This window comes from Coregonus lavaretus (genome assembly GCF_964263955.1).
Source record: "Coregonus lavaretus genome assembly, chromosome: 5".
NCBI classification, from domain to species: Eukaryota; Metazoa; Chordata; class Actinopteri; order Salmoniformes; family Salmonidae; genus Coregonus; species Coregonus lavaretus.
The window spans coordinates 49,973,326-49,985,404 of record NC_139992.1 but is presented as its reverse complement, the minus strand read 5'-3'; the positions used below and the strand labels follow the sequence as shown (position 1 = coordinate 49,985,404).

At 49.8% G+C, this 12,079-nt stretch overlaps 1 protein-coding gene across 5 annotated transcripts in view; it reads left to right on the top strand.

The window, feature by feature from the left end:
• LOC311129054 (voltage-gated potassium channel KCNC2-like) overlaps positions 1-11,791 on the top strand; it is a gene marked incomplete at its 3' end in the record, with an annotated part of 72,195 nt that extends 60,404 nt beyond the window's left edge. The window contains exons 2-4 of one of the 5 annotated variants that reach the window (XM_084161317.1): positions 6,737-7,676; positions 8,864-8,986; positions 11,655-11,791. In XM_084161317.1, coding sequence (XP_084017443.1) covers positions 6,737-7,676; positions 8,864-8,986; positions 11,655-11,791 — 1,200 coding nt within the window. Of the gene's footprint in view, positions 1-6,736; positions 7,677-8,809; positions 8,987-11,654 lie in introns of all 5 variants that reach the window. The other 4 variants (XM_084161315.1, XM_084161316.1, XM_084161314.1 and 1 more) reach the window with 4 other exon arrangements.
• Between the last annotated feature and the right edge of the window lie 288 nt (positions 11,792-12,079).

Here is a 12,079-nt window from a genome sequence, read left to right as displayed (position 1 = left end):
AAGACACATGTATAATACATGTGAAGGCTGCATGCAACCAGTGACTGCCAGGGTAAATGCACGGATACACTTCAGGAGTGCAGAATGACGTTCTGAGACCGCATGAGCCATAGGCTGGGTTTCTGAGTGCAACAGGTCTGGCTGTTTTGAGCTCAAGTCAAAACCAAGTGGTGCTATATTCATCCCAAATGGCACGCTATTCCCTATTTAGTGCGCTAGTTTTAACCAGGGCCCATCGGGCTTCAGTCTGTTTGACCCAGATGTGTAGAGTGTGTGCAAATGTAGCTGGGTCCAGAGAGGTGTACAATTTGCTCCTCTCCTCCTCTCCTCCCTCCATCACTCTCCCTCCATCTCTCCCAGAGCTCAGAGGAAGTGGTTTCACACTCTTCACCCTTGTTTTGAATTGTATTTATTTCTGGTAGTGCACTATCTAGGGAATAGGGTGCCATTTGGGACGTAACAATTGTGTGGCTTTACAACATAGTCCCAATGAAATCAGACCATGCTGTTGACATTTGTACATATATTGGCTACTTTAAAGGGCAAAGCTGAAAGCCCTCCTGTGACGAGTATTAGGATACGAAGAGGTAGGACGCAGACGCAGGAATCAACAATGTAAAGGTTTACTTAACACTGAGCAAGAGAACAACAAAGAGTGAGTACACGACATGACACTAACAATCACAACACTGAACAGTACAGGGCTATATAGGGGTGGTGATGAGATGAGGTGCAGGTGCGCTGGAGGTGATTAGGGTGCGTTGGGTTTCCATTCCGGTGTTGCCGAGGTGGTGCGCTCAGACCGGTGGCTCAGTAGACCGGCGAATCAGAGTGCCGGAGGGGAGCAACAGGAGGAGATGTGACAGTACCCCACCCCGAACGCGCGGCTCCCGCCGCAGGACATCGCCAGCCAGGAGGACGACCCCGAGGATGAGGAGCGGGCCGGTCAGGGCGGCGACAGTGGAAGTCCCGAATTAGGTTGGGGTCCAGAACGTCCCCAGCCGGAACCCAGCTCCTCTCCTCAGGACCATACCCCTCCCAGTCCACCAGGTAATGGAGCCATCCCCCACGGAACCTGGAGTCCAGTAGGTCCCTCACCGCATGTGCCGGACTCCCGTCAATGTCCAGGGGCGGGGGGGGGGGGGGGGGGGGGGAGGCGTCGGCCAGAGGACAAGGAACCACCGGCCTGAGGAGAGACACATGAAAAGTGGGTGAGACATGGTAGTGAGGGGGAAGGAGCAGCCGGTACGATACCTCATTTATCCGCCGGAGGACCTTAAACGGCCCCACAAACCGGGGGCTCAGTTTCTTGCAGGGCAGGCAGAGAGGGAGGTTTTTTGTGGACAGCCAGACACGATCACCAGGCTTGAATGCCTCACTGCGGTGGCGGTCGGCTTGGTCTTTCTGCCGACGAATGGCCCTCTGGAGATGGACATGGGCGGCCCTGCGGAACAACTTGTCGACAGCGGGCGCATCGGTCTGGCTGGGTGTCCAAGGGGCCAGGGCCGGCTCGCACTGGAAGGGAGTGAGCCCCGTAGAGGAGTGAACGAGGGAATTCTGGGCATATTCTGCCCAGGGAAGAAACCTCGCCCACTCACCCTGCCGGTCCTGACAGTGGCAACGAAGAAACCTCCCCAGCTCCTGGTTCATGCGCTCCACCTGCCCATTCGACTGAGGCCTATACCCGGAAGTGAGGCTGTCCGTGGCCCCAATCTTCTCCAGGAAAGCCTTCCACACTCGGGAGGTGAATTGGGGGCCACGGTCCAAGACGATGTCCTCTGGAAGTTCATAATGCCGGAAGACCTGTTGGAACAGGACCTCAGCAACCTGGAGAGCAGAAGGAAGACCAGTTAGTGGCAAAAAACGGCATGATTTGGAGAACCGATCTACGACCACCAGGACTGTGGTGAAGCCGTCAGAACGTGGGAGGTCGGTGACAAAGTCTATGGACAGGAGTGACCAAGGTCGCTGAGGCACTGGGAGAGGAACTAGTTTGCCTGCCAGGGCGTTCCAAGGTGTCTTCGTTTGGGCACATATGGAACAGGAGTTGATATAGCGGGAGACATCAGTAGCCAAGGTGGGCCACCAGTATTTTTGTGAGAGAGAATGTAGAGTGCGTGTCATACCGGAGTGCCCTGCCATAAGGGTGGTGTGCGCCCAGATCAGCAGGTGGTCACGGACACTGGTGGGTACATACACACGCCCCGGAGGGTCGTTGGCAGGTGCTGGGTCCTCCTGAGCTGCCAGGCGGGTGTCTTCATCCACATCCCAAACGACAGGTGCCACGATGAGAGACGGAGGCAGGATAGGACCCCCCCGATCCTTCCTTTCTCCAGTATGGTGCATCCTGGAGAGTGCGTTGGCCTTCACATTCTGGGATCCTGGGCGGTAGGACAGAATAAACTGAAAGCGAGTAAGAAATTGGGTCCACCTGTCTTGACGTGAGTTCATCCGTTTCGCTGCCCGTATGTGCTCCAAATTCCGTTGGTCAGTGAGAATCCAGAATGGATGGACTGCGCCCTCCAGCCAGTGTCTCCATTCCTCCAGAGCGAGGACCACCGCCAACAGCTCCCTGTCTCCAACTCCATAGTTCCTCTCTGCAGGGATAAGCTTTTTTGAGAAAAAGGCACAGGGATACATTTTCTCTGGCTTACCTTGACGCTGTGAGAGGACCCCACCCACGCCCTCCTCAGATGCGTCCACCTCCAGGATGAAAGGACAAGCTGGATCTGGGTGTTTTAGGAGGGGAGCTGTGGTGAACCTCTCCTTCAGCTTCTTGAAGGCAGCGTCAGCCTCAGGGTTCCAGGCCAGCTTCTGAGGCCCACCCTTAAGGAGAGAGGTGAGCGGGGCGGCTATGGAGCTGAAGGACCTGATGAAACGCCGGTTGAAATTTGCGAAGCCCAGGAAGCTCTGTAGGCCCTTGATGGTGGTGGGGACTGGCCATGAACTGACGGCGTCCGTCTTCACTCTTTCCATGAACACCCCCTGAGGCCTGATCCTGTATCCCAGGAAGGAAATGGCCTGTTGGTGGAATTTGCATTTCTCCCCCTTCACCAACAGGCTATGTTCCCAGTGGCGGAGTAGGACCGCTCAGATGGAACACGGAAGGTGCTTTGGCGAGGACGTAGCTCAGATGGGGCATGACGCAGTATTCATAGTGGCCTGAGGTAGTGCTGTATGCCGTCTTCCACTCGTCTCCTTCCCGGATTCGGATCAGGTTGTAGGCACGCCTCAGGTCCAACTTGGTAAAGTACCAGGCCCCTCACAGCTGCTCGATGGCCGACGGAAGCAGTGGGAGGGGGTACCGGTACTTGGTGGTGACTGCGTTCAGCCCCCGGTAGTCAATGCATGGCCTCAGTCCTCGTCTTTTTTGGCCACGAAGAAGAAGCTGGCGGAGGCAGGAGAGGTAGAGTGTCTGATCAACCCCTGTTTCAGGGTCTCCACCACATACTTCTCCATGGCCTCAGTCTCCGCTATGGAAAGGGAGTAAATGTGACTCTTCGCTGGGTGTTGTCCCTCCAGCAGGTCAATGGTGCAGTCCCAGGGCCTGTGAGGAGGGAGACACTTAGAAGATATTGGAGAGATCTGCGTACTCACATGGAATGTTGGGCTGGAGGGCCGACTCCGAACTCTCCACTGACGTGGAACAACAAACCACCGGCAGGCAGGTCCTCCGCCATGAGGGGGACCAGGCTGTGATCCTCTTGGTGATCCAATTGATGGTGGGGTTGTGTAGTCTGAGCCAGGGCAATCCGGTGAAGGGGTGATGTGACGATGTGGAAGGACAGCTCCTCGTGGTGCTCCGGTAGTGTGGGAATGGTGATGGGGAGAGTGACGTGCGTAATGGTGCTTGATCCGGGTGGTTTATTGTCCAGCGAGGTGACGTGTAACGGAGAAGGCAGTGGCACGGTGGGCAACCCCCATTCAGAGACCAGCTCCCAATCGATAAGGTTCCCCGCTGATCCGGAATCTATCATTGCCGTGGAAAGCGAAGAGAAGGAAGAACCGTTCACCGTTAGGGGAACTAAAAACTATGGTTTGGTGACAGGTGATGACGGAACACTCACGGAGCGGCAACGGGAGTCATACCGCCTAGATAGGGAGCCGCCAGGAGATCTGTGATCCGTGGTGGTGTAGGGGGTGCTGCCCATGGGTGAGGACTCGGAGGCAGGGCGGCTACCATAGCTCAGATGGGGTGAGTGTTGAGGCTCCGGGTGGTGTTGGGAACGCCGTCGGTCTCTCAACATGTCGTTGAGATGAATGGACGTGGTGTAAAATCAGAATTCAAGAAATTGTTGTTTAAAGTGCCTCTCCTAGAAAATGATGAATGGGAAACACCAGACTATGGAGAAGAGTCTGAAACACAGAGATCCTATTCAATTAGGATTCTAATTCCTAATTCTATGCTGAAACAATTGTTGCTAACAGACTGCTACAGAGCCTGTCTCTAGCCAAAGGGAGGGAGTCCTACTGCCTATGGTTGGCCATATGCTTACAGTTCTGGGACAGCCGAGCATAGAGGAGGGGACAGTACAGTCCTGTGACAGCCGAGCACAGAGGAGGGGGACAGTACAGTCCTGGGACAGGCGAGCACAGAGGAGGGGGACAGTACAGTCCTGTGACAGCCGAGCACAGAGGAGGGGGACAGTACAGGGAAAGACCGGCTCCAGAGGTGACCTATCCTCTCTGCTAAGCATCAGCAGACAGACAGACAGACAGACAGACAGACAGACAGACAGACAGACAGACAGACAGACAGACAGACAGACAGACAGACAGACAGACAGACAGACAGACAGACAGACAGACAGACAGACAGACAGACAGACAGACAGACAGACAGGATGGTTTTAGTTGGGGGGTGATGATGATTACAGGTCAAAGCCAACAGGAGAGGCCTGGGGTTAGCAGGGTAAGCTCTCTATGTGTGGACTGTTCACTCAACAGCTTGATTTGGTTGGAGCGTTTGTCACTGGAATGTGAACTGGCATCCATTCTGTTTGAATTATGACACGAACCTGGATTACACTACAGTATGTCATTTAGATGACTTTCCTTGACTTCTTCACGTGTCGTTGATGCTGTATTTTCATATGTACAGGGGACTACATATTGCTGGTAGACTCTTGTGTTTGTAAAGTCGCTATGATAACTTGTCAAGTCAAAGTACCAAACAATCATCTCCAAGAGGAGTCTCTGACCAGAGCACATTCTGATCTATCTAACACATCATATCTGATCCAGTGCTCTTAGTATGTTTTGAGATATGTTTTGTGAGTGACAGAGATATTTCAGCTAGTGAAGACTGAAACAGAGGTATAGGCAGGAGACAAAGAGACTGATTAAAGAACTTTCACGTTGTCTCACCAACAGCTGCTGTTTAATTAAAAGGTGACTCATGTTCCTAGGAATATATATCCTTCTGTGTCTGTCTCTGTCACTGTCTCTCTCTCTCTGCATCGATATCTTGGTAAAAATCACACAATTGCTTTATTATTTAGGGAGTTTTCTGGACTAATATGCCTGTTTAAACGAAGCCAATGAGATCCATCAATCAAGTATTTGTTTTTTGTATATGGCTTTTTAGAAATATACTTGTCACATTTTGTGACTCACATGTGCTGAACAAGATCCCAGCCTGATCCTTTATCTGTTTGAGCTCTTATCTACTCCATACAGTTCTGCAAACCAAAAGGAGTGGTATGATGGCAGGAAAAGACTGGTACCCACTACCAGCCTACCAAAGAGCAAGGAGACTGGACAGATATTTCCTCATTCACTCAAAAGGATGACACCTCATTCATTCCAACACACTTTATAACAGTGACTGAACGTTTTTTAAGACTTGAATACTTTAAGCCCTTCTGCATCAATGAACCTTCACCGATAGGTTTGAGGGAATGAGAGGGCCAGTCAGAGGGTTTAACTGCATTAAGACTGCCAGGCCACGTCCCAGTGAGCCACTGGTTGGGTGAATGGCTTTTTGTTTATTGCTAGTACTAATAGATTGCACACTTTCTCTCTCTGGAGTGTATTTTATTTGATGAAGGTGATGTTAATTAACGTTGCTATGGTTCTCCCTCCCTCCCTTTCTCTCGTGCTCTCTCTTTCTTTCTTTCTTTCTTTCGCTCTCTCTCTCTCTCTCTCTCTCTCTCTCTCTCTCTCTCTCTCTCTCTCTCTCTCTCTCTCTCTCTCTCTCTTTCTCTCTGTCTCTCTCTCTATGTGATGAGTGAATAAATTAATTAGTAAATAGAAGGTTATCCAGATTGTATGTATTGTGCTTTATGAGCTGTTTGACATTCAAAATTATCTCTAATTCCCCCCCTATCTCTTTCTCTTTCTCTTTCTCTCTCTCTCTCTCTCTCTCTCTCTCTCTCTCTCTCTCTCTCTCTCTCTCTCTCTCTCTCTCTCTCTCTCTCTCTCTCTCTCTCTCTCCTTTCTTTCTTTCTTTCTTTCTTTCTTTCTTTCTTTCTTTCTTTCTTTCTTTCTTTCTTTATTTCTTTCTTTCTTTCTTTCTTTCTTTCTTTCTTTCTTTCTTTCTTTCTTTCTCTCTCTATCTCTCTTTCTCTCTCTCTTTCTCTCTTTCTCTCGCTCTTGCTCTCTTTCTCTTTCTCCTTCTCTCTCTCTCTCTTCTCTCTCTCTCTCTCTTCTCTTTCTCTCTCTCTGTCTCTCTCTTTCTCTCTCTCTCTCTTTCTCTCTCTCTCTCTGTCTCCTTCTCTCATCTCCTCTTCTCCAGTTTGTGGCCTTTGCCTCCTTGTTCTTCATCCTGGTCTCGATCACCACCTTCTGCCTGGAGACCCATGAGGCTTTCAACACCATCACCATCATAAACAAGTCTGAGGCGGTGCTCAACGGCAGCCTGCCGGACCTGGGTCCTGATTACATCATCGAGACGGACCCAGCGCTCACTTACGTGGAGGGTGTCTGTGTGCTTTGGTTCACCCTGGAGTTCATGGTGCGCGTCATCTTCAGCCCAGACAAGCTGGAGTTTGTCAAGAGCCTGCTCAACATAATCGACTTTGTGGCTATCCTGCCTTTCTACCTGGAGGTAGGTTTGAGCGGGCTGTCATCTAAAGCAGCTAAGGACGTCTTAGGCTTCCTCAGAGTGGTAAGGTTTGTCAGGATCCTGCGTATCTTCAAGCTGACGCGTCACTTCGTGGGGCTGCGGGTGCTGGGTCACACCTTGAAGGCCAGCACCAACGAGTTCCTCCTCCTCATCATCTTCCTCGCCCTGGGCGTGCTCATCTTCGCCACCGCGATCTACTACGCCGAGCGCATCGGCGCCAACCCCAATGACCCCACGGCTGGCGAACACACCATGTTCAAGAACATCCCCATCGGCTTCTGGTGGGCCGTGGTCACCATGACCACGCTGGGTTACGGTGACATGTACCCGCAGACGTGGTCGGGCATGCTGGTGGGCGCGCTTTGCGCCCTGGCGGGTGTGCTGACGATAGCCATGCCCGTGCCTGTCATCGTCAATAACTTTGGGATGTACTACTCGCTGGCCATGGCCAAGCAGAAGCTTCCCAAGAAGAGGAAGAGGCACATCCCCCAGGCCGCACTGGGGGGATCCCCAACCTGCCTCAAGGTAGACCTCAACACCACTTGCAACAGCCCCCAGGGGGACCTCTGCAACATAAAGGGGAGCAGGGTGCTGGAGCGCAACCAATCAGGTGAGACCGCTAGCACTCCTCCATTGTATCTTAAGGTGGAATTTGTCAGTGGGCTAGAAGTTATCCATGTATAGACAGAAGGGGAGGGAAAGGGGGGAATCTATAAGGGATCTCATTCAGGTGGAAACGGTGACCATTTAACAGAACCCCCCCCCCCCCCCCTCAGGATTACAAATGGTTTTCCCCTTGAGAGACTCTACCGCCGCTGATGCCCATAGAACATTTAGCACTTCTGCCCCGCAGTCACAGTTATCCTCCAGTTGCCACGGAGATAAGAGAATGATGCGAAAGAAATTGATGGGTCGAAGATGAGAATGATTGCTGTGAAATATTTCTTCCCTAATAAGATTTTGGACGAAAACAGAAAAAGCATTTGACTCTTGAGGTTTTAAAGTAGAGATTGTTCATTTGTGACTTGACTGTACGTGCCCGTTTTTCCCCTGCAGGTGTTCATCTGTAAATCACTCTGACACGTCTGATATTGATGGAAATTAGTGTTGACCCCTGTCTCCTTGGTTTCTTTTAACTATAATCCAGAAATTCCTCAGGGTATGCACATGCTCTGGTTTCTTTGCAATATGTTGCTTTATTAAATGTGAAATATTAATATTTAATAAGTTCAGAACTAGCCATGCTTTAATACATGTATTCAAATACAGATAAAATCTGTTGAGAAGCCAGCATTATTTTATTTTTTTGGTGGGGGTGTAATTTGAAACGCAGACAATAGCCTTGGCTATTTATTCTTAATATGCTGTGTGCAATCAAATGACATGCTGAATTCAAAATTGATTTAAAAAAAATAGATTAATTCTAATTAAGCTTTTTCATTATAAGATGTGAGTAATGATACATTTCAGCCTGTTTTGTTTTGGCTTTTGGCAAGCTCTTTTATAGGCAGACACTAGGTGCGGTGAGACCATCAATTGGGGTCCTGTCTATTTTACCTTTGACCCCTGTCCCCCAGCGCGCCTTGTCCTCATGGCATTTGGCAAGCGCTCTTGATGTGGGAGGCTGTTTGATGTGTGTCCTGATTCGATCCCTTGACCCTCCTTTTTCTCGCCCCCTCTTCCCCCCAACACCCTTAACCCCTTCTCCTCCTCCTCCTCCTCCTCTCTCCCTGCGGTCACCAGTACTGTCAGGGGACTGCAGTGGAGGCAGTGATGTGACCATGTCCCCCAGCACAGAGGAGAGGGTTCCCATGCGCAGGTCCAGTACCCCAGAGCAGGAGCGGAGGAGTGGGGGGACGTGCTTCCTGCTGGCTGCCAGTGACTACACCTGCCCTGCCGACGGTGGGATCAGGAAAACAGGTACTGCACCGTCCCTCTGGATCAGGATCCTTATGCATGTGCATCAGTACCCGTCACCATGGAAGTGTCCATTCTCATGGCTTTTGTTTGGTTTTGAAAGGCATGGCAGATGTCAATGTCATATTCCTCCCTGACATTTATCCATTATTCATTGTTACATCTTTATTGGGAATTCATAAATCATCATTAATTAATGGTGATTCATAACGAAATCACTTCGGGGTTTCTGTCACTGCTCATTCAAGGATGTGGTGCTTAATTTATGGTATTGGTCACTAAACACCGCCACTAAATGTAATCCACAAGTCTAGCTAGTGTGATAAGGGAGACCTACTGCTACATCCAGTTTACACTACTCACCCCTTGTGATACGGACAACGCTTGGATGATCCACGAAAAGTCTCCTTCCTGCATCTGCACATATGTTGAATTTCTTCCAGGGAAGTAGAGGAAGACAGAGAGGCCCTCGTCTGCTAATGTAATCCAGCCTGAGGCTATAGGGGAATGTTGCAGTGGCGCAGTCCTGTAGTGTGTCTCTGGAAAGGTCATGTGTGGCGACCCAGTCCGCCCACCACTGTGCCCTAAAGATCATCATAAAGTTAGTTTCCATCTGCCGCCCCAGATAGAGCAGACAAAGCGTGCGATAAGCCTTCTCTCTTTTGAAAGGCATGCTAAATGCCGTCACTGAAATGTAGACTAAAGAACACCACACAGTGCAATACTAGACACTAGACAAACAGAAACAATAGGAACAGAATCAAGGTTGTTTATGAGGTCATGACCTGCTGTTTGTACAGGTGCTGCCTGTGTGGTGTTAGAATGACCTGCTGTTAGGACACAGAGCTAATTGAAAACGTACTTTACTCGTAGGTAACGTAAATAACATAACCTCCACGCAGGGAGGAACAAACCCGCTCACCAGATGACAACCAAACATGAACAAACACGCACAAAACACAGTGGGAGCCAGAGGGTTAAATAGGGAAGAAATCAATACATAATGGGAACCAGGTGTGAACAATAAAGACAAAACAAGTAGAACACAGAAACATAGATCGGTAGCAGCTAGTACTCCGGCAACGACGAACGCCGAAGCCTGCCCGAGCAAGGAGGAGGAGCAGCCTCGGCTGAATCCGTGACAAGGGTCTGGCAGACAACCCACTCCCCTGTGTGTAATTGTAGAATGGCAGGGTTATAACTGTCATTTAGGGTTCATGTTAATTATAGCATTATTAATATAGTACGCTTTGATCTGTTCCAGAAGTATTTTCTTATTATGATTCATTCTATGGTTCAAATTGTTATGGTTGATTCATTGATTTGATATTGACTTAAAGCAGCTCTGATGTCTGCATAGGTAGTGCTCCTGTTTAACTCAACCATCACATGGACACACACACACACAAAGCCAGTCAGTAAATCTCTCTGGCGCACCAGTTCATAAACCTCACAGCCCCCCACGTGGGGACCGGGACAGTGCTGTGCCATACTAACAGCCAACCTGGGTCTTGAGGCAATCTGCCAGGCATGAGACAACCCTGGGCCTCCCGCCGCCCGGACCCATACCCACCACATGGTGACTACGCATCAACATGGGCCGTGGAACAGTTGGGTGCCACGAGGCGGGCGTCCAGTTGTGCCCTCGTCTCAGCCTTCTCAGTTGGCGGTGGCGGTCGCAGCAGTGCGGCGGTTCATGCATAAAACATGGGGTCCTTTCTAGTCCCCAGCGCTACCTGTCGGCACAGGCAGAAGCTGCCCTTTGTTCTGCCAGCTCGGCTGGTTCTGAAGCGGCCTCATTTGCGCGCCATCCCTTTTGAGTAAACGCTAAAACAAATGGATCCATCTACAGTATGCTAATGATGCTACAATCCAATTAGCTTGTCTTTCTTACTCTCCCTCTGTCTTTGTGCCAGCTGATTGGCCAGCTCTGTTAACGGTCTGGCTGGTTTGCCGTTTATTTGTTTCTCACTGGCGTCTGGACATTTTAAAAGGACTACAGATATAAATGAATGTACATTCAGTTGGCCCGCACCACCTGCTGATCAGGCCATATAAGGATAGTGTGATATTTCGCTGATTACTTTCAGTCATTACAGTCATTATTACAGGCTCATCACCGTCGTTCTCTTGCCTGCTATCATTACGTCATTTCCACAATTATCATACTCATCGACATCGCGCTTTACATTTAAACACTGTTATTTGACATTTGCACGCCCTGTGTTTTTTATGCTGGCTTTACTTCAGCGATTTCCGTAGACATCGACACAAATGCTGCAGTTTTTTGCCTGATATATATAAAAAACACTTTAATTAGCATTTGAAATATGAACGCGTCAGCATTTGTAAGAGATTATTGCTTGAATAAGTTGTGTGACAAAACGTAGTAATGATGCCATTATATGAGACATTCATATTGGCGTAACTGCAAAAGCAGTAATTAAAGAATAGTCCTGTCAACATATTCAATTAAATGGACATTTGCCGTCTAACCTGTGTCGTGAGATAATACATGTGCATGAATCGCTGTATGTATGTACTGTTGCTCTGTCTCACTCCTGTCTCCTGTCTTGTTCCGTTCACTTGGCTGGCTTGGACTTGGAATACTTGACCGCGTGCCTGTGTATGTTCATGTCCCGTTCCTGAACCCTCGCCCACTCATCCGAAGGCTGTGAGAAATCCCCAAGCTTAAGCAACACAGCGGGCTTGGCTGGTAACGCCCTGAGGCTGTCTCCAGTGACCTCGCCCTACAGCTCACCCTGCCCGCAGAGGCGCTCCCGCTTCCCAATACCCTCCGTCCTGTGAGGCCCGGCCCAGAGCGAGGCTTGCCTTACATTGGTAGAGCATGGCGCTTGCAACGCCAGGGTTGTGGGTTCGTTTCCCATTGGGGGCCAGTATGAAAATGTATGCACTCACTAACTGTAAGTCGCTCTGGATAAGAGCGTCTGCTAAATGACTAAAATGTAAATGTCAAATGTGACCACCCCTAAAGTAGCTTAGATGTGCGTCACTTTGAATTCCCATTACTTCGGTATCGTTGTACTTTAATAATGGCAATAAAAGGACTCCTGAATGGTGGCTCAAAAAATAGCA